The sequence below is a fragment of the Nylanderia fulva genome, unplaced genomic scaffold, assembly GCF_048542155.1.
Source record: "Nylanderia fulva isolate GAGA-0341 unplaced genomic scaffold, ASM4854215v1 Scaffold87, whole genome shotgun sequence".
Classification (NCBI taxonomy): Eukaryota; Metazoa; Arthropoda; class Insecta; order Hymenoptera; family Formicidae; genus Nylanderia; species Nylanderia fulva.
In genome coordinates this window covers 388,970-411,500 of record NW_028190993.1, presented here as the reverse complement: position 1 = coordinate 411,500, position 22,531 = coordinate 388,970, and the positions used below count along the sequence as shown (strand labels likewise).

At 26.8% G+C, this 22,531-nt stretch overlaps 2 protein-coding genes across 5 annotated transcripts; both read right to left on the bottom strand.

Annotated features, from left to right (window-relative positions):
* Positions 1-2,921: 2,921 nt before the first annotated feature.
* On the bottom strand, positions 2,922-9,029 carry LOC114940636 (lipase 1-like). Its single transcript, XM_029315372.2, has 7 exons — positions 8,723-9,029; positions 7,781-7,961; positions 7,481-7,595; positions 6,536-6,779; positions 5,379-5,531; positions 4,465-4,695; positions 2,922-4,063 (listed from the first exon to the last, which is right to left on the bottom strand). The coding sequence occupies exons 1-7, from the start codon at positions 8,882-8,884 to the stop codon at positions 3,890-3,892; spliced, it is 1,260 nt and encodes a 419-aa protein (XP_029171205.2). The 5' UTR covers positions 8,885-9,029; the 3' UTR covers positions 2,922-3,889.
* Positions 9,030-14,063: 5,034 nt separating this feature from the next.
* Positions 14,064-21,971, bottom strand: LOC114940641 (lipase 3-like). 4 transcript variants are annotated; one of them, XM_029315379.2, is made up of 7 exons: positions 21,622-21,971; positions 19,754-19,934; positions 18,547-18,661; positions 17,097-17,340; positions 16,072-16,224; positions 15,047-15,274; positions 14,064-14,294 (listed from the first exon to the last, which is right to left on the bottom strand). In XM_029315379.2, exons 1-7 carry the CDS (start codon positions 21,958-21,960, stop codon positions 14,118-14,120), a joined length of 1,437 nt encoding a protein of 478 aa, XP_029171212.2. In that variant the 5' UTR covers positions 21,961-21,971; the 3' UTR covers positions 14,064-14,117. The 4 variants fall into 4 exon arrangements, with proteins under 4 accessions (XP_029171212.2, XP_029171213.2, XP_029171214.1 ...); XM_029315380.2 differs by having other exon boundaries at positions 19,844-19,934; XM_029315381.2 differs by having other exon boundaries at positions 19,754-19,930.
* Positions 21,972-22,531: the final 560 nt, after the last annotated feature.

The window sequence follows — 22,531 nt, the reverse complement described above, 5'->3', positions numbered from 1 at the left end:
TATTTGCGATCCGATGTGTATATATATATATATATACTGTAGAGTCGATACAGACGCCGGAGCCGCTGGTAACGCCGCCAGAATAAGTACTTTCTCAGATTGTCAGACTGTATCAAACTGTGTCGCGCGCTCAAATATCCTCACCTTTATACTCGCTTGTCTAAAATATTCCCACCCCAAAGTACCGGACCAATCGGAGTAATTTTACACAAAATCGTTCGGTGCTCGCGAAAACAATAATTCTTACGAACAAGAGAGATTAGGTTGACGGTCGCACAAATAAATAAAAATATAACGCATAATAAAACTAAACCGTCTAAGGACAAGTAAACGAAAATATAAATAAAATAGATTAACATCTCTCTCGCTTTCCTTTCCCTTATACATACGGCAATAAAGTTAAAATATATAAAAATGCTTACATTATATATACCTGATTATCTATTATCAAATTGAGGAACGGTAGCATTGCACTTTTTACGTGATTTAAGAAGGCACCTGATGCGAGACTGATCATCATTTGCACTTTTTCAGCAATTTCCGGACGCTCTATATTGTCATTACGTATTTCATTTGTTCAATATTTAATTTTCGATTTATTAAATATCAAATATCAATGTTTTGTAAAATAAGAGTGTAATATGCACAAAATATAATTGTGTTTAAGCCACAATTATATTTCCACATAGTAAAACGCCTGTAACATGCTACACCGTCAGACAAGACTGCGCGCGAAAGCACTCGCGGAAACATTCTCGTCCGTAAAGTCGTGCACTCGTTCGTGCCTTCGCCGCTACGCGGCGTCTTTTCTCGCAGTTAGAATTCCGCTGAGTGAGGATATAAGGCCACGCGCTGTGAGTTGGAAACTTATTTATATATATATATCTATATGTACATACGTAAAGTGAGTGTCACTAAGTTATTATTGGACTTTTTTTTTAATAGGAGATCTTATTGCAATAGTATATTGTGTATCAAGTGCGGAAAGTTGATAATTGGTCACGAGTGCGGGGGATGGACGCACGAGCCGAAGGCGAGTGCGACCACCCCACACGAGTGAACAATTGTCAATCCGCACTTGATACACATACTATTTTGTATTGCAAGTGCAGGTAAAGTAGCTGTTTCGGCGCGTTTTTTGTGCGCGAGGCGGCCGATCGCACGCCGCCATCTTGCCGCGGCACGGTGGGGGAATAGCCGGTTTCAATACATTTCCTACGGCTTGAGCCGTATACAATGACTTTTAACGCGGCTCAACCGTAGATAATGGCTTTGAAACCGACTTATTCACTCACCGTGTCGCCGCTAGATGGCGGCGGGGGAAATCGGCCGCTTTCGGCACAGAAAACATGCACCGAAAGTGCCACATTGCCTGCACGTGTAATACAAGATTTATTTGGAGTATTACTCAACAAATATTTCGGAGTACGTGTGTGACTTTTCAAAAGTTAGAAATTGTAAAACTCTTTTAAACTTTAAATTCGCATTTTTCAAAAGAAAGATATCTATTTAAAATTTGTCCTATCTTTTGGACAATTTCTTCGATTATTTTAAGATAACATTCTATAAGAAAATTATACTGAATTCTGATCATGACTTTTATGTGGTAACTTTTAGGTATACCTACTGTCGTCTGTACTCGATGTATTACATTTTGTCAGAAGTGTCAAGTTATTTTGTTAATATTGATAAAATTTTATTAATATGACTAGCATCTTGTGTGAGATATACGAAAATATCTCAAGTGAGAAAAACTATTCTAAAATATAATTTAGGGTTATATAAAAGTTTTTATTAAAAAATATAATTATAAAAAGGAAAATAATATGTTATATGAGCAAAGAGGTAATGTTATAAATATTAATTTGTTGTATAATCCTTTTAAAGTTGATTTACGATAGTGACAGCAAAAAGAGTTAGAAAGAAAAACGTTTGTTGATATATAAAATGTATATTTAAAATTTCCCCTTTCTCTTACGTAAATTTCTAATTGACCAATGTTTATTTATTGCTCGCACATTCTATCAAAGATTATTTTATTTCGCCGTAATTCAATAATACTTCAACCTGGGGGTTCTCTATTTTATTTAACTTTTTTTTCATTCATCCAACTCACTCATAGTATATTTATTATAACAATAATGTTTAGACATGCATAAATCGTCGATGTCGTATTTATCCGCTTTTTACAATATATAATAACTATCTATATTTAGACATTTCCCTATTGTTTTGAAATATTAATTTAAAATTTCAAATAAAATTTACCTAAATAGAACATTTATATACTAAATTTCGGACGTTAACCTTTTATCATTAATTATAACATACAATATTTTAATTTAAAAAATAATCTACATTTATATCCTATTTGGGTATTCACCTTTCATTGATTAACTATTAGAGATTATCTATTATACATTATAGGATTTTACAATTGGCCTAATACTGGCCCAAAATTGATTAACAGGTTACTTATATTGGCAAGATAATAGCAATCATAACTGGCCTATCAATGAAAATATTATGGAATGACAACTTCGGCCTGATAAAGGATAATTATATGCGGCCAAACATGGTGAACAATGTTGAGCCATTAATGGTTTTTATTATTTTTTTAAATATTTAATAATTATTTGTATAATTATATTGTAATTACACTAAAAATAACTTGTAGGAAAAAATTATTATTTCTGCATAAAGTACCTATATATTTATTAAAATTTTTTGTATACAATTTTTTATATTTATGTTAAACGTACTTTTAAAGAAATACATATTAATTATATTAATAATTATATATTAATTATAATATATAAGTTCTGTTTATTCAGATTATTTTTTTTTTTGCTTTTTGTCTATATTATCACATATTTTAAAAATGTGTGAAAACTGAAAAATGAATATTAATATCTAGTAAGTCTTGTTAATGTGTTTGTAATACATTTAAATTTTAATTTTTATATTACATACAATCAAATTTTGCGTACATTACAATCTGACTTTTCCCATCAACTTAGGCAGTGCATTAAATTTCTTCTCAATAAAAAATAATATAGATACGCTATCTTTTAATTACTTATTGATATTAATAACTTTGACTTAATTGCATTTTTTAAATACAAATTTACATTTGAAAAGAATAATCTATATATATATATATATATATATATATATATATACATATACAAAATCATATATAACTTATTTCTATAAAATTTATAAATTACATTCAAAAATTATGGATCAATGTTACAATAGTATTACAATATACAGTGAAAGTGTCATTATCGATAAAAAATAATGTCATATTTATAATTCTATATAAACATTATAAATTCGTAAATAAGATATACTGATTGAAAAATAATATTAATAAAATTAAATATGTTTGACAAATAATTTACTTAAAAAATAGCTGTGTATTTGTCATATTGCAACCAAACTTTCGATCCAGTGCAAGAATAAATTATTCGTTGAAACGATTGTTTAAAAATACATGTATTTTAATTCGCGTCGTTATACTGAAAAAAATTTATTAACTTGACTAATTGTAATCCGTTTAATTAAATTTTTATTTTATTAAGTAAACATATATTAATATTTAAGTCAATACACATTTTATTAGATTAATATTATATTTAATTTAAATATTTATGTATGTTAAATTAACAAAATAATATTTAGTCGAACGATTTAGTCAAATTAACAATTTTTTTCAGTGTACTAATTATAAATAATAATAAAATATAAATTTACGTTTACTAAATTAATAATTTCATTAAATTAACGATTATAGCTGCCATCAATCGTAGTTCTTATTAAAGTAACTTAAACTTTACAAGTGATATTTATCTATTATTTTCATTATATCGATATACAACACATATTATTTCACAGAGATAACATTTGGATTCTCTCTTCTGAAGAGCTTGATAATTCGTTCGTATACGAGTTTTGGTGCATCCTTGGCAAATATGTAGTCCACGTGATTAAAATTAGGCAATGGTATTTCATACATGTCTATTACGTTGGGTAGTAAATGGGATAACTTCTTCACATTCTTGAAAAAGATAGAAAAAAGATAATAATAATTTATTCCTTAAGTAATTTGTTTAATTTATACGAGACTTTTAATATTTAATTTTTAGAAAAATGAGTTTCGTTAAAAAAACAAAATTAATTTTTAAATGCACTGTAAAAAAATATGTAAAATTACATAATAATTAATACATAATAAATAATCAAGGATAAAATTACACAATAAATAATGAAAATGTGTACAGCATATTACATATTTTTCTACAGTGTGACCTTGTAAAACATCATTCTAGATTACGATTTATTATGTCTTTTAAAATAATTGAACTTATATAGAAATTTTTCGAAAATCGAGTATAATCGCTTCAAATAAAACATCCTGTATATAATTTTATTTAAATATCTATTTTCTTTGTTACTTACATCGGGATTGATCAACAAGTCATTTTTGGAGTAGAACAAAGCGGTTGGTACCGTAATTTTTGTTACATCGTAGTCCGGAGGTTCCGACGAATTGTACAACAACAGATTTTTCTCGCGACCGTAATCATATTGGCGAAACTTTCCCGATTCCGATTCCTGAGCAAAGTGAGTCAACGACTTAATCGATGCACCGACGAGATCATGGGCCATGGTGACAGGTAACAACTGAGTCTAAGTAGGAAATAACAAGACATATTAGTGGAAGCAAAGTCCGATCCGAAACGTAATAAACAATATGTATCTGTTATCTAAATAAAATTATATAGGTAATCATCTAGATGAAGTTTTGGTGTCATCTTATCTTTATATAGATATAATAAAAATATGTATTAATATCTGCATCATAGATGAAAAGAAATATTATTTTTATTATATATAATATATAATGTTCAGATAAAATTTGGTTTAGAGTCACATAAAAATACTAAATGTAGAACTAGTTAAGCAGTAAACTGTAAAAACTTACAAATAAAAATATGAATATATTTTTATATATCCCTTTTATAAATTTATATTCAAAAATTTTGTAAATAACTTTTATAAAGTATATTTATAAATTTTATATTTATAAATTTACATTTTTTAAAAAACCGCGTTTACATAAGCGGTCTTAAAAATAATATTATCTAGGAATTATCTAGATAAACCGTCAAGAGTAATTTTATCTAGTTATATTTAAAAGAAAATCATTTTTATCTTGTCTAAGATGAATTTACATATTTTTATCTCATCTTAATCTAGTTAATTTTAAAATTATCTAAGCACAACACTGCACTAATAATAAATATAATTGCAATCGATACTTTGATTATGATGAAATTGTATTTCAATTTGTGGAATTATATACTACTCACGTAATCTAATTGTTCGAAGTCGTAACCGGTAATTATATATAATACGCTGACACAAAACTCCTGCATAGTAGGATTCTGGTTGCAGAGAATCGCGAGAAATTTAAACCAATCTCTATTCAGAAATTCGCCGTGAAAGAAATCATCCATCATCACCTGTAATTGAAGATTTGTCGTATTATATCGTAAAATAATTGACTTATAATTCTTTAATTTAAGTTTTAGCGATAATTCTGAGAAAATAAATTAATGTATTTTCAAGCATTTTTTAATCATTTAATAAATTGGTATAATTTTATGGAAGCTTTGATCTTTATTGCAACTCGTCGGAAAACATCTCTAAAATTATAATGAAAGATTCAATTATATGGTAAAAATATATATAGATGTAAAACAAGAAAAAAATATTAATTTTTTAATCTTCAGAATTAATTCTCTCGAAATTTATTCAAAAAAAGACATTGTTCTTCTCACTTTTTATATTTGTATTTTATTTATATGAAATAAATCTTTTCTTATTTAATTTGGTCACAAAATGTTTCATTCTGTATACATAAAATAAGGATTAGAAAGTAATGCGTTATTTGTAACGCCATTATTTAAAATTACATTTTCGCAATAAAGCTTTTAAATGATAATTTTTATCATTCAAACGTTAACATTTAAAATATTGCAATTAAAATTTAATTATAATAAATTCTATGCAAAATTAGCTAAAAGATGTAACTTTTTCTATTTAAACCACTTTTATATATAAGTTCGAGATTAATTTATATATGGAACTTAGTAATCTCAAACCAAGAGATACAGTTCCGAAGAATTAATTTTTCGCACTTGGGCTCTATATATTGGCCGATTTAAAATATCATTTATTATTCTTAATATTGAGAGCCAATAAAAATATTTCTCATTAAACCACTTTTGTTCCAAATTTCAAGAATTATTGATTTGTTCAGTCATTCTCGCTACAGAAATTTTTATTTTATAATTCATTGTTTAATAATAATATTTACAAAATGACGTGTTGATACTATATAGTATAAATATAAGACATACATATAGTTTTTATTTTAACGAAAAGATATTATTTCAAACTGTTATTTCGCACCAATAAATTATTTTCTAATAATATTTGCATACAAGAACATATATTAATTTACCTTAAGCTCCCCATATAAGGGAACGATATATCGTAGCGCACTTTTCATATGGTCTAGAAAGGCTGTTGGTGCGAGACTGACCATCATTTCCACCATTCGACCGCTTTCTGGACGTTGTGATGCCATTACATAAAAAATGCATGTACCCATAGAATGACCAACGTACGCGTGCAATGGCTGCGATCTCACATTCGTGATATATGAAATCATCGCGGGTAAATCGTAGATGCCTACTTCGTGAAAACTGATGGAAAATTCAATCGGTATAATGTCATAAAATGTAATATAGTTGTATACATATAATATAAATATACACACAATATGTATATAATTCATGTGTTCAAAAATATGTGTATATATAAAATAATAAGATGTTCTATAGTGCCTTTCTTATAAGAAAATAAAGCATCCTCTTTCTTTAAAAAATTCCTGAAAATGTCATTTTTCCGAGATCTGTTTTTTATATATTGTATATTATACGCATTTGATGTTTCTTGATTTTTCATTTAAATGACTTTGTGTAAAAATTGTAATAATTCTGATAAACAATTAAATGAATATTATATTTAATTATAATAAATTAATAAAATTTTTCCACAAAGAATTAAGAAATAACAAATGTTTTATTTATTAATATATTTAAAAATCTTGAAACTAATGCATTTCCGAATATTTGGTTAAAAAATGAATATTTTATTATTAAGAATTACAATAATATTTATATGTATTCTCTACCCGTATAAAATGCTGTATACTTATATTATATGTAAAGAGTATATCTTAAGATATAAGCACAATTTAAAAGAATGCTGCACATAGATATATAAATATATATGTAAAATAAATCCATCCAGTTCTTGCGTTTCAACGTCAAATTAAACCAGAAAATTTAATAATTATGATTATATCATTTTTAAAGTTATTATTTTAATTTTATGCATGTACCTGAAATCCCAAAATTCCGAGTTTGACGGAGATAGAGTAGTATGCGCCCTCGAATAGATGTTGCCACGAAAATTGCCTAGCCAAACATCATATCCCTGATCCGCTAATAGGTAAGCTACAATGCAAAAAAAAAATATTCTTTGTAATATTTTTCACGTAACTTGTATTTTTTCATATAACATTACATAATTTTATAATATAATATTAAATTCGAGATTTTTTTTCTACAATCGAAACAAAATAATCTCGGGATATATCAGGATTAATAAAAGATAATAAAAGATAAGATTATATTCGTACCGAGTGCTTTGCCTTTACCAAGGTAGACCCAGTTGGCAGAGGAAGCTAAATAACCATGTTGTAGTAATACAGGTAAAGAGTTGTTACCACCTGGTATACGATGTAACGCTAAGAGATAGCCGTCCTCTGTCGTTACAATGTGAGCTTCCGCAGAATAACCTGCTTTTCTGATCATCTCCGGCTAGAAAAAATTAATTTAAAAAATAGAACAAAATTGATCTAAAATTGAAATAAATTTTTGTGACAAAATAGTGTTTTGTAGTTGTCGCATAAAGTTTTATTTTCGAAGTGAATAACGTTTCTACATTAAATATAAAATATCAATATTTAATAAATAGGTGATATTAATAAATTTAATTAGGTAATTGTAATTTGCAGAAAAAAATTCTTTTAAAAACATTTTAAAGGAAATTATTTTTATGTTTATTTCTTAAACCGCTGCAATTGAAATAATTTTAATGAGTGTTTTATTATTATATTATTAAATGGCTGTATTTATTTATACTGTTGAATATATATTTAATTATTATATTTCTATTGTAATTTATTATAAATAATTAAATATATATATATATAATTTTTTTTTTTTTAATCAAATTACAATAAATTAATCTGATAGGTAGTATAACATACATATATATATTTATTTACACATTCATTGTATATTTTAAAACAAAAACAAAATGTTTACCCAACTAAAGAGTGCTTACAATATAATATATATTAACAATAGCATTCTAATTACTTTAAAAAAACAAAAAAAAATAGGAGCACTACTATAAAAGTAGTTAACGTCAATTATTATTGTATGTAAAAAAATATTTTAAGTTTTTAATAAAACAGCAACAAATAAAGTAAGATCATTTTCCAACAGCATTGAAAACATTTAACTAATCCAAATATTGAAAATTTTAATCCTTGTTTTTATATGAAAACACTTACCGTGGTGAGAACGACATCGGGATTGAATTTTTGATCGATATCGTTCGGTTGCTCCAAGTTAATTTCCTTGAATAATTCATTTGACTCGGGGATCACATTCGCCGGCGCCGCATCAAGACAATTCCAAAATGACAATATTAACGCGATTCCGATCACTCTCATTGTATCAATTAACGACACGAAAACTTTCCAAAATCTCGAAATATATATTGTTGAACGACGCGTGAGAGCAAGATATGCATACGACTGCGTGCAATTTTGTTCTAGACTGGGCGCATATGAGCACTGTCGATTTTACATCGACTAAACTGTTTACTTGCGTATCAACAATTTTTGATTGATTAAATAGTTTTGAAGACATGGAGACAAACAGTCGATCAACAGGGTTACAAGATGCACAAAAAGTCTTCCGCTTATTCATTAATTTATAAAAAATCTTTATAAAAAAATAAAAACATATGCGATGTTATGCTAAAAAGCATTATTTTGTCAAAAAGTCATTGAGCTGACCTTTTAGGCAAGTCGATGAGTACGCGTGTTCTCATAATACAGCCTTGGCTAAAAGTATTATAGAAACTTTTATTTTTATGAGATATCTTTTGAATATTTATTAGATATAATTCTATTGCTAATTTTTATTATATTGAAATGTATTTTTAACAATAGATATCTAAGTTAAGGGGATGCTGTTGTAGTTCTGTTTTACCGACTTTAAATTAAGTTAGGTTCACTTTTTATTAAATATACAGATTGAAAAATCTTCCACAATGAAAGTACTGATAATAATGAATGGGGAGTGCTCTCTTGCAACTAATTTTTGCTGTTTTATGCCTCGACATCGATTCCGCACGCAAATATGTACACATAATTAATTCAAGTACGAATCTTTTGATACAGACTATTAATCTCATTTTTATAATTTCTGTGTTATTCTTTCATATCATCTCTATTGGGAGCGCCATATTTTGTGCACAAATAAACTGCAGAACTTTTGTATTAAATAAGTATTGTTGTGAGCTGATGCAAAAGGCCGATAAAAAACTGTAACTTTTTAACTTTTGTTTTTTATACGAAATTACAACGCTCTCCGTTCATTATTATCAGTACTTTTTTGTGGAGCATTTTTTAATCTAACCAATAAAGAGAAAAGATCTTAAACTCAAAGTCGGTAAAACAGACATGGTCAGCATTTTCTTAATGGTTCAAAAAACAACTGGTTTACTTCAATTGCTATATCTACATTTTTGGAGTTATAGTTCTACTCTGTTGTCAGATTTCGCTATTGTCGCAAAACCTGCTTTCTTTAAAGCAGGTTTAGTTTTCTTGAAAAGCTCTCTAAAGAACCCTAAACTTGCTTTAAAGAAAGAATGGAACATGATAGCACCAGAACTATGTCCCTTAAATATTGGAAAGACAATAAAAAACACTTTTCTTTATAAATTTTAAGATTTATCATTTCTTCTTTACACGGAAACATAAGATAATAGAATTATTATAGGGTGCGCCTAATACTTTTGGCCAAGACTGTATATGTGTAATAAATAATAGCTTTGCACTGCTCGACTAAACTATTAATCGACAAAGTCGATAGTATGCCCCACCCATACGGTACTTATTGTTGGAATATAAATTATTATTGTGTTTAAGATTATTTTTTATCAGGTGAAAAAAAAGAGGAAGAGAACAAAAACAGGAAATCGAGTTATTAGTTGATCATAGGGCATTTCACATAATATACACGGTGTCCTGCAACGTGATGTCCATAAACTATGTAATCTTGGTGTCATTCTAAATCGAAAAAAGTTTTAATGCACCTATGCCCTAAAGTCAATTGTTTTAAAGTTAGAGCGAAAAACAAAATTGTATAAACTAAGAACAGTATTATTTATTGCAGATAACTATTATTTATCGAACGATAATATTAAGCAATAATTAACTACTTTATAAATTGTTTAAAATGACACGATAAAGGTGCTTTTCTCGCTCCAGTGCGATAAAATAAGGCATACATTGAATTGTTGAGAAATAAGCTACTTTTTCTGCACGCTAAACAGCAATCGAAAATCGAACTTTCGCGACAGGCATTACAGAAAAAATTGCTTGCGTTGACATAGTAAAAAGAAGTAAATAATAATTAAAAATTATAAATAAATAAGTAAATAATTATTTTTGCACTTTTTTTGCTATAATTTTAAAACAATCAACTTTAGGACATATGTGTATTAAGACTCTGACTTGGAATGACACCAAAAACAGTTTCAGTATATGCATTGCGGGACACACTGTATATACATATTTAGAAAATATATTGCCAGAATTACAATGAATAAAAGAAATATTTTTACATAACAATTTTTTACATAAAAAAACTATGCATATACTAACACATAATAATCCGATAGTAATCTAAATTATTGTATGATCTCATCTGTTGTTGTACAAATTTGCTGTAAGCATTATTTTATATAGAGATTAGCTCATGTTCTTTCAGCATCTCGTTTTTTATTTCTTTTGACGCAAGTTTTAATTTAAAAATTTCTACAAAGACTGAAAAATAAATGTTAATGTCCAACAGAATTTTGTAAAAATGTAAATGTATTTGTCATGTAAGTTATTTTCATCTCTTTATGATTTTAAGAAAGTTTACTTAAATCGTAACGTAATTTTTTACATTATATCCATTAAATTCTGTGAATTTATTTTCGCAATGATTAAAAAATAATTAAATGCTATTTTCTAATTTTCCATAATGCTTACAACTTTTAATTATTTGCATTTTTTAACAAAAGTTATAAATTGAAAAATTTATTTAATATATATTATTTATAAAAATTATTTTTTATAAATATTTTTAAAAATATTTAATATATATAGTATGTTGATATAATTATGATATAAGGTAGAGAGAAACAACAGAATAATTATTCAAAGCTTTTTTTAATAATTTTAATTGAGTTTTTATTACATGTAAAGGTAAAATAAGTATATACATATAAATTGTATGATTGAAATAATTTTAATAACTATTTCATAATTGAATATACATATAATTATTTATTTTTAATCTCTTTATATATAGGCTACAATAAATTGTCATTTATAAATATTATAATTATAATTATATCAAATATAATTATATTGTGTGCATATATCTATAAATGCTAATATTATATATTAATAGTTATTTCCTATTACACATGTTATTATATACATATTTTAAAACAAAGAGTTTAATAGTAATTAACTAATACTAAAAATTTATTATTAAAACAGTTAAAAAACGTTAAATATTATTATAGATAAATATTACTATATTGCTATAGATGTAAATAAACCATGCATTTGTAGGATTTAGATTTCGATTTTGAACGAAAAAAACCTCAATTGGTAAATTCGCCTTTTTCACTTTCTGATTGAAAAAATTCAGCTAATTGGAATAAAAAAAAACTTTGTTCTTCGGTTTATTGAGTTAAACAGGTACACTTACAGTTAAATTCGAAGTTGTTTGATTCATTCTAGCTAGTCCGCATTATTTTTTCTATGAGCTGGTTTCTAGATTCGGAGGTCGCATTCCCATTAAAATAAACACAAAACGACAATAAACATATCCTAATCAATTGCATCGCATCCGTAAGTGAATTTGATGAACAGTAAAAAAATGACAACTCGAAAGTTCTGGAGTATCGTGATGTGTATTAATATAAAAGATAGCAGAAAATACAAGAGCGAAATGAATTCTTATTACTATGTTTTTTTATTAACTGAAAAAAGATGATAAAAAAGCAGAAATAAAGAATTATTAATCGCGTTAAGCAGATTCATAATAATAAAATAATATTTGCTTTTCATATGTTAACTATATATATGCATTACGAAAAATGTATATGTATATGTATGAGAGATCCATAAATTGCTAAAATTATAATGTACAATAGAATAAAAGGCGTATCAAACATAAAATAAAATTTTTACTTGGACACGGCCAAGATTTTAAATATGAAATAATCTCATATTTTGAGATTTAATTTCAATACCCCTTTAACCCCCCTACGGAAAATAAATAAATGAATGCAAGAGAAAAATATAGATCCGAATATCGCTGAATCGGGAATCGAACCCGAGACCTTTCGCTTGCCGGGCGACTGCTCTTCCAGCTGAGCTATTCAGATCCTTTCGATTCTATACTTTTCTCTGTTATATATATTAATGTTGGTAAACAAACGCATTTTTTAAGCCAGCGTGTATCAAATATAAGAGTTTTAACAAGGCTCTGTAATATAAATATAAATTTAACGTATAAGACGGGCAACAAGAGCCAAATTGCGGATGACAATGCGTTATCCTAACGAAACTAAATAATTTTTCGTTAGAATTAAATACCGGTGCACAAGGCACCAAATTTTTACATTACATTAATATATATAACAGAGAAAAGTATAGAATCGAAAGGATCTGAATAGCTCTATGTATCTTAATTCCATATTTTAAATCATTGAATTAAATTCATATTTGCTGTTCTACTTTACTATTAATGTTTCATCTTGCGCAGAGTAATAAATATCAATTTTTCTCAACACTTTGTTCTTGTCTATATTATCAAAAATTTTTTTAATTTTTGCGAAAACTGAAGAATGAATACTAACAATATTTTGTTATTTATTATGTTTGTAATGCAATTAATTTTTATTTTTATATATTACTCCCCAACAAATCTTATTGCATGTATTGCAACGTGATTTTTCCAACCAACTCAGGCAGTGTATTTATTCTTATTGTTAGTAAAAAATAATATAGATACGCTATCTTTTACCTATTTATTAATGTTAATAACTTTGACTTATTTGCATTTTTAACGCTTTACATTTGGAAAAAAATATATAATAAATAGACAAAAAGAATATGTATATACCAAGTTGCGTAGTAACTTATTACTGCTCTCTATAAAATTTAAAAACCTATAATTACATACAAAAATTGTAGACCAATATTATTATAATAGTATTACAATGTACAGTGAAAATTTCAACATCGATAATAAAATAGTATATTATTTATAATTTTATATAAACATTATAAATACGTAAATTAGATTTATATTGAGAAATATTGTTACTAAAATCGAAAATATGTTGACAAGTAATTTACAGAAAAAATATCTGTATATACAATATTTATCATATTGCAACCAAACTTTCGATCCATCGCAAGAATAAATTATTCGGAACCATTGTTTAAAAATACATGTATTATTATAATCCGCAACGTTACTAATATATTGTAAATAATAATAAAACATTATCAATTTATATTTCGCTAAATTAATGATTACAGCTGCCTTCAATCGTAGTTCTGTATTATTTTTATTATATTAACGTAACATATACATTCATATTATTCATAATATAGAGGTAACATTATGTGAATTCTCCCCTCTGAGGATCTGGAAAATTCTTTCGTACACGAGTTTTGCCACATCTTTGGCCCATATGAAGTCCGCGTGATTAAATTTGGGCCACGGCACTTCGTACATATCTATTACGTTGGGTAGTAAATCGTACAACCTCTTCACATCCTTAAAAAACATTTATGAATTATTTTGTGCCATCTTGTTTGAACAATTTTTTTGTACCTATATATATAAATCAAGCTTCCTACATGAAAGCAAAAAAAATATATATATACACAGCTTTATCTTATCAATTTAAATTAAAATTAAATAAATTAAATAAATTTTAAAAATGGATAAGTAAATTTAGAAATCAACCTATTAGTTTTTTTAATGTAAAAATCATTTTATTTTTTATTTTTTTTTTACATATGTATATTGATTTTTCGCAATATTCGGCGAAAGTTATAAGGGTAAGTTATAACATAGAATGTTAAAAAAAATGTACGTGATATTTTATATTTTAATTTGACAATATATTATATTTTAATATCAATTATATTTTAATACCAATTATATTTTTATACACATACACTATATATTAAATAAAATATTCAGTGTTTGATAATTTAATTCAAGATTTTTATTCATAATATAATAGAAAGAATCAATTGATGTAAAAAAATACCTAGTTCTTTTAAAAAAAGTATGTAATTTGCAACCAGTACATGACCTTGAAAAACGTCACTCAAGGACAATTGTAGATCACGATATTGTTTTTCTCAAAAATCTTTCAATTTTTATATAGAACATTTTTCTCGAAAATATTTTATTTCCAAGAAAATCGACTGTATTACTTAGAATAAAACATCTTGTGTGTATATATATATATATATTTTTTTTTTCAATATTTAAATTACCTATTTTTTGTTACTTACAACAGGGTCGGCCACCAAGTCATTGCTGGCGTACAACAAAGCGATTGGTACCGTGATTTTCGTTAGATCGTAATCCGGAGGTTCCACCGAGTTGTACATCAGCAAATTTTTCGCGCTACCGTAGTCAAATTTGCGAAACTTTCCTGATTGATGTACTTGAGCGTAGTGAACGAATGCTTTAATCGAGGTACCAGCTGGGTCGTGACCCAATATATTAGGTACCAGAGTCTAAACAATAAGGACGTGGAAATAAAGTCTGATGTGAAGCGTACTTGCGCGTGAAGATGAAATATTATCGCTTCGATTGTGATAGAATCAGTGTTTGCTATTATCCAAATAAAATTATATAGACGATCATCTAGATAAAATTATGGAGTCATTTTATTTTTATAAAAATAATAAAAATATTTATTATCTACAATAAATATTATCTAAAAAAATTGTTATGTTTATCAAATTATGTAGAATAATGTTTAGATCATTTGGTTTAGCGTATAAAAACACTTAAATATTTTTATTAAGTAGCAGAATTTGAACAGTAAGCGATAAAAACTTATAAATATAAATGTTTTTATATCCCATTTATAATTTACATTTTTTATAATTTAAATGATAAAAAATTGTTATCTTTATCAAATAATCTAGAATAATGTTTACGTTATTTGGTTTAGAGTCATTAACGTATAAAAACACTTAAGTATTTTTATTAAGTAGCAGAACTTGAATATTAAGCGATAAAAACTTACAAATAAAAATTTATTTTTATATTTCTTTTATAATTTACATTTTTATTGTGTTTATATAAGCGGTCTTAAAAACAATATTATTTGGAATTTATCTAAATTAATCGCCATATAATTTTATCTTTTATCTAGATATATTTAAAATAAAATTATTTTCATCTTATCTTAGATAAATATACATATTTCCATCTTATCTTTATTGGCTAATTTCAAAATTATCTAAGCACACACACATAACACTGAATAGAATTTGTATTTTATTTGTTGAGTTATATTACTTACGTAATCAAGTTGTTCATAATCGAAACCGCATATCAAAAATATCAGGTGTACGAACAATTCATGTAGAAAAGTCGGGTCGAAAAATTGCACATAATTTTTATAAATATCACTGTTCACATTAAATTCGCCGTGCAAGAAATTATTCAACAGTTTCTGTAATTGAAGATCTATTATCGTTATCGTGATATAATTAATTACAAAAAATCTTTAATATCTCTTTAATATTTTCAAATAGCAATAATTTTGAGAATAAATTAATTAAATTTTTAAGCATCTTTTAATCATTTAATAAAGTGATAAAAATTATGGAAGGTTTGATCTTAATTGTAACTTGTCGAAGAACATCTCTAAAATTATAATGAAAGATTTAATTATATGGCAAAAAATATATAGATGTAAGACAAGAAAAGAATATTAATTTTCTAATCTTCAGAATTAATTCTTTCAAAAATTATTCGAAAAATACGTTTTTTTTCTCACTTTTCATATTTATATTTTATTTATATGAAATAAATCTTTTCTTATTTAATTACAAAATATGTTCCATTCTATATAAATCAAATAAAGATTGGAAAATAAATGCGTTCTTTGTAATCCCATTATTATTATAATTGCATTTTGGCAAAATAATAATTTTTAATTTATAATTGCGCGTGATGATTTCCATCATTCAAACGTTAATATTTAAAATATCGCAATAAACACTAATTATAATATAAATTCTAATTTCTAATATATAAATTCTGAAATTAGTTAAATTAAAAAATACAATTTTTTTATTTTAATCATTTATTTCAATCTTGTAAATCAAGAATTATTGATGTTCAGCTATATTCACACTATAAATTTTTATTTCATCATTTACTGTTTTACAATAATATTCTTGAAAATGATGTGTTTATTATACATAGTATAAATACGAGACATTTTTTTTATTTTAACGAAAACATTATTTTTAACTATTATTTCGCTAAAATAAATTATTGTCTAACAGAATTTGCATATAAAAAAGTATATTACTTTACCTGATTCGTCTTCACGAAGGGAGTCATGTATCGAAACAAACCTTTCATATTGTCTATAAAGGCTGTTGGTCCGAGACTGATCATGTTTTGTACCATTCCAGCGATTTCTGGACGCTCTGATGCCATTACATAAAAAGTGGTTGTGCCCAACGAATGACCAATGCACGAATGCAATTGTTGCGATCTCATATTTGTAATAAATTTAATCATCGCAGGTAAGTCGTAGACACCCATTTCGTGAAAGCTGATAAAATATTTGTTATATAGTCATAAATATGTATATTACCATATAGAGTATATATACACACATATGTATAAATAGATGTGCAAAAAAATATATAAGTTTCATTATCAGAAAATAAGCATCTTTTCTCTTTGCCAAATTCCTGAAAACATGTTATTTTTCCGAGATCTATTTTTTTTTATATGCAAATATAATGCGTTTGATATTTCTTGATTCTTCATTTAAATAACTTTGTGTAGAAATTGTATATAATTCTGATAATGAATGGAATAATTATACTTAATTATATAATAAAATTACTAAAATTTTTTTACAAAGAATTATTTACACGAAGAACTAAGAAAGAACAAATTATATATCTATATGTTAAATTTAATATTGACATAAAAAAATGAGATATCGAGAAAACAATGCATTTCCGAATATTTTGGTAAAAAATTGATATTTTATTGACAAGAATTATAGAAAAGAGAGAGAGAGAGAGAGAGAGAGAGAGAGTAATTATACTTGTAAGTTGAAAAATTTTCTACTCGTATAAAACACTATTTATATTATACATATAAAGAATATCTTAAGATATATATATGTATTATAAATGCAATTTAAAATAATGCTGCACATAGATATAATAAATATACAAAATAAATCCATCTAGTTCTTGCATTTTAACATGTTAAATTAAATTAAAAAATTTAATAATTAGTTTATAATTGTTACCGACGAGGCGTCTTTTAAGATACAAGGTTTTCTTTATATATATTGTTTAATATGTTATAAGGGTGTCTCACTACTTTATCTATAATGTCATCTTAAAGAGAATTTTTATTTGAAAAAGACCTAAACCAGAGATCGAAACGTAATGAGATATTTAATTTAATAAAGAATTTATTGCCCACTATTGGTCGTTTTTTAATGTTAAATACATACTTTATCGTTTTTTATTTCTTACTGGCGAATTGATTACACACACTTAATCAATTAAGACATATGTATATCTAATCAATTTTTAATAATTAAGTGAGAAAAACTTATTACATTCAAAACGACCAATACTGAAGATTCTTTATTAATTTAACTAATGAGTTCTCTCATTTTTTTTCTTACGACTGTGACACAGTTTAAAAATCAATTAACATATACAATTAATTTTAATAATTAAGATTATATATCATTTTCAAAGTTATTATTTTGATTTTATGCGTATACCTGAAATCCCAATATTCCAAGCTCGACGGAGATAAGGAAGTATGTTTTTTTGAATAGATGTTGCCACGAAAATTAGCGAACCAAACATCATATCCCTGATCCGCTAATAGATAAGCTAGGATTAAAAAAATTAAAAAATTTAATAATTAGAAAATTTATTATTTTGAATGTTTCTCTACAATAGAAACAGAATACTCTCAAGACATATCTGCACATTTAAAAAAATCAGTGTTAAATTTAACAGATATTACATGTCCCAAACGGTTCACAGAAATTTTTGTGTTAATTTAATATAATATGGATATGTTAAATGCAGACACAAATATTGTTTTAATACTTTAACACAAAATTAATGCAAAACTTTAAGTAATTTAAAATAAATTTTGTGTGAAATTAACATAACTTGAATCTAAAAATTAACTAAAAATATGTTAATTTTAGTTAGTCATTATTTAGATTTTATCATTCCCTTATATTATAAAATAAAAAATCAACATTTTTTCGGTAAATTTTAACAGATAAATCTTGTCACTAATAAAACAGAATATATTTATTATGTAAAATCAAAAATAGATGCACATTATGTTATTTTTACATCTGTTTTTAGTTGTCTTAATAATTCAACACTTAAGTTCAATTAACACAATAGTAATATATTAAACACATGAGTGTGTTATAGTATATTGTGTATCAAGTGCGGAAAGTTGACAATTGGTCACAAATGCGAGGGATGGACGCACGAGCCGAAGGCGAGTGCGACCACCCCACACAAGTGAACAATTATCAATCCGCACGTGATACACATACTATTTTGTATTACAAGTGCAGACAAAGTGGCTTTTTCTGCGCGTTTTCTGTGCGCGAGGCGGCCGATCGCACGCCGCCATCTTGCCGCGGCACGGTGGGGGAATAGCCGTGTTCAATACATTGCCTACGGCTTCAGCCGTATACAATGACTTTTAACGCGGCTGGGCCGTAGATAATGGCTTTGAACGCGGCTTATTCACTCACCGCGTCGCCGCTAGATGGCGGCGGGGGAAATCGGCCACTTCCCGCACAGAAAACACGCACCGAAAGTGCCACATTGCCTGCACGTGTAATACAAAATATTTAACACACAAAAATTTTAACGAGAACCCTTTTTAACAAGAAAACACAAATTTTCCAACTGTGTAATTTAGAAAAAAGATTGATTAAATTCGTATACCGAGTGCTCTGCCTTTGCCAAGAATGAGCCAATCGACGGAGCTAAGTGAAAGAGCGTGTATCAGTAAAACCGGTAGAGAATCATTGTCACCTGGGATACGATGTAACGTCAAATAAAAACCGTCCTCCGTCATAACAACGTGAGATTCCACGGGATAACCCGCCCTTTTTATCGTATCTGGCTAGAAGAAAAATAAGTAAAAAAAAAGAGAAGAAATTGATCAACTTTAATCAAAAATTTAATTTGCATTTGTATTTGTACTTTGGTGTTATAAGGATTAAAGTATCAACTAATATTGCAACACACTTTAATGAGATTTTGACAATAAAATAATGATTCTGACAATGATTTTAATAATTATTCTAATAATGAAATTGAGATCGTTGTGTAAATTTTTCTAGATCTTTTTTTGTTTGCAAATGATTTATAGATAATAATTGCGAATGTATAATTAATTTTGTTTCATACTTCCTGGCAATTATACGTTGCAAATTATACTTCTCATGTTTATTAATGTAAATTTTCTACTCATGGAAATACATAAATATTCTACTTCAAAAAAAAAAGAAAAATAAGTTAATCGAGTTTGTTATCGTCAAGTTAATGTATTGTAGATATTAAATTTCCGCGGGTTACGTATATTCGATTTTCGATTTTTTTGTGGCGTTATGTTGGTATTCATGTTTCTCATTTATGCCGACAAGTACGGCCATTTTGAATGTTTAGTTAATTTTTGACAGCTGCTTTGCTTGCACGTGTTTTGGCTCGTCTTCGATTTTTGCCTATTCCAAAAAATGGATCAAAGAATCTGTATCAAATTTTGTGTGAAAAACAAAATTAAGTGCGCGGACGCATTCCGAATGTTGACTGTGGCATATGGTGAAGCTACCTTGGACCGAAGCAACGTTTATCGGTGGTACAAAATGTTTTCCGAGGGCCGAGAAGATGCAAAGAAAAGCGCGCCAAGTTTGGTCAAATGTGAAGGTTTTGCTTACAGTTTTTTTTGATTGCAGGGGCGTGGTGCATCATGAGTTCTTGCCACAGGGTAGAACGGTCAATAAGGAATATTACCTGCAAGTTATGCGCAAATTGCGCGAAGCAATCCGCCAGAAACGCCCGTATAAAAAAGTACTACAAAATCGAACAATATTAAAAAAATTAATTTTATTATATATTATAATTTTATTATATACAGGGTGTCCCAGATTTACCGTATCACACGTTAATGGGAGATTCCTAAGGCGATTTGGAGACGATTTTTTCTCAGCGAAAATGTCAAGGAAGATCATCATTGTTTTAAGGTTCCCAATTTTGAAAATCATGCATCTTTGTAACTAAGCTTTAAATTAAAATTCTATTAAAGTAAAACGAAGTAAAACGAAAAAAAAATAAAACAAAAAAAGTAAACCAAAAAATGTATTTTGTTAATAATTTATTTTTACAAGGCTTAGTTTACAAAACAGCTGTTATTTTCAATTGTTTATAACTCGAAAATTATTGGTGCCTGGACATTTTCGCTGAGGAAAAATCGTCTCCAAATTACCTCAGGAATCTTTCATTAACGTGTGATACGGTAGGTCTGGAACACCCTGTATATTAAAAATTATAAAGTACGCGCTTATGTTGTCTAATATCGCAAGGATTAACAATTTGATAGTTGATAAAAATAAAATTAAATAAAATTACATAAAATCATTATGTAAAATCGTATAATGACGCGCGCGAAGAGCACTCTAGTTATCTAGATTAATAAAAAAAGGGAGTAATAATTAAGATCATTTTTGATCATTTTCTGATGGTATTGAAAAAAATGTGACTAATCGAAATAATGCAAATTTTAATTCTTGTTTTTCTGTGTCAACACTTACCGTACTGAGAAAAATTTCGGGACTGAATTTGGTGTTGTTCGATTGCTTCCAGGTAGTCCATTTGACTTCCTCCATGAATACATTTCGTTGAGGAATCGTATCCGACGGAGCCGCATCAAAACAACCGTAAAACGATAACATAAACGCGATTCCAATCAATTTCATCGCATCACTGACTAATTCAATTAACAATAAAGAAAGAAGAAGCAAACAACAGGAGTGTTTTCCAAATGTAGAAATATATATTATTGAATAAAAATTAAAACACACGAAAGCAAGAAAAATACGACTCCAAGTAAACGTTTGTTCTTTGCACGGTACGTACTGAGAATGAATCATTTTGTCAACGATTTTTATTAGTTGAGAAAAGAAAGGGAAAGAGATAAAAAACACCCTCGAGGTAGTAATTATACAATTAGCATTAAAAAATACACATATATACTTATCTGTAGAAAATATATTGCCGGAAGTAAAAAGTACAGCAAGTGAAATAAAAATATATAATACTAATACATGTATGTTGCACAATAGTTCAATAAAAATCTTAATTATTGTATTAAAATTGATCTATTTTGTCACAAGTTTTTTATCTCATGCAAATAGATAAATTTTGTTTTTTCAGCATCTCGTTTCTTATTTATTTTATCGCAAGTTTAAAAATTTCAAAAACTGAAAAATAAATGTTAATATCTAACGATATTTTGTAATTGTATTTGTGATACAAACTGTTTTCATCGATATATGATTCTAAGAAAATTTGTTTGAATTATAACGTAATTTTTATATTATATCTAATTTAAATCTCGTGAATTTATCTTTAATAGCTAAAAAATAATTTGCTTGTCAATTATTTATAAATATTTTTAATTAATTGCATTTTTTAATGAAATTTTTAAATTGGGAAAACTGT

Bases quoted from the DNA above. Each gene is read 5' to 3' on its own strand.
- LOC114940636 (XM_029315372.2), bottom strand. From the start codon at position 8,884: ATGAGAGTGATCGGAATCGCGTTAATATTGTCATTTTGGAATTGTCTT. The intron at 6,780-7,480 runs GTACATGCATAA...ATTTTCCATCAG, and splicing joins TCGGAATTTTGGGATTTCAG to TTTTCACGAAGTAGGCATCT. The intron at 4,696-5,378 runs GTGAGTAGTATA...TTTCCTACTTAG, and splicing joins ACTTCGAACAATTAGATTAC to ACTCAGTTGTTACCTGTCAC.
- LOC114940641 (XM_029315379.2), bottom strand. From the start codon at position 21,960: ATGATTCATTCTCAGTACGTACCGTGCAAAGAACAAACGTTTACTTGG. The intron at 17,341-18,546 runs GTATACGCATAA...ATATTTTATCAG, and splicing joins TTGGAATATTGGGATTTCAG to CTTTCACGAAATGGGTGTCT. The intron at 16,225-17,096 runs GTAAAGTAATAT...CTTCAATTACAG, and splicing joins CCTTCGTGAAGACGAATCAG to AAACTGTTGAATAATTTCTT.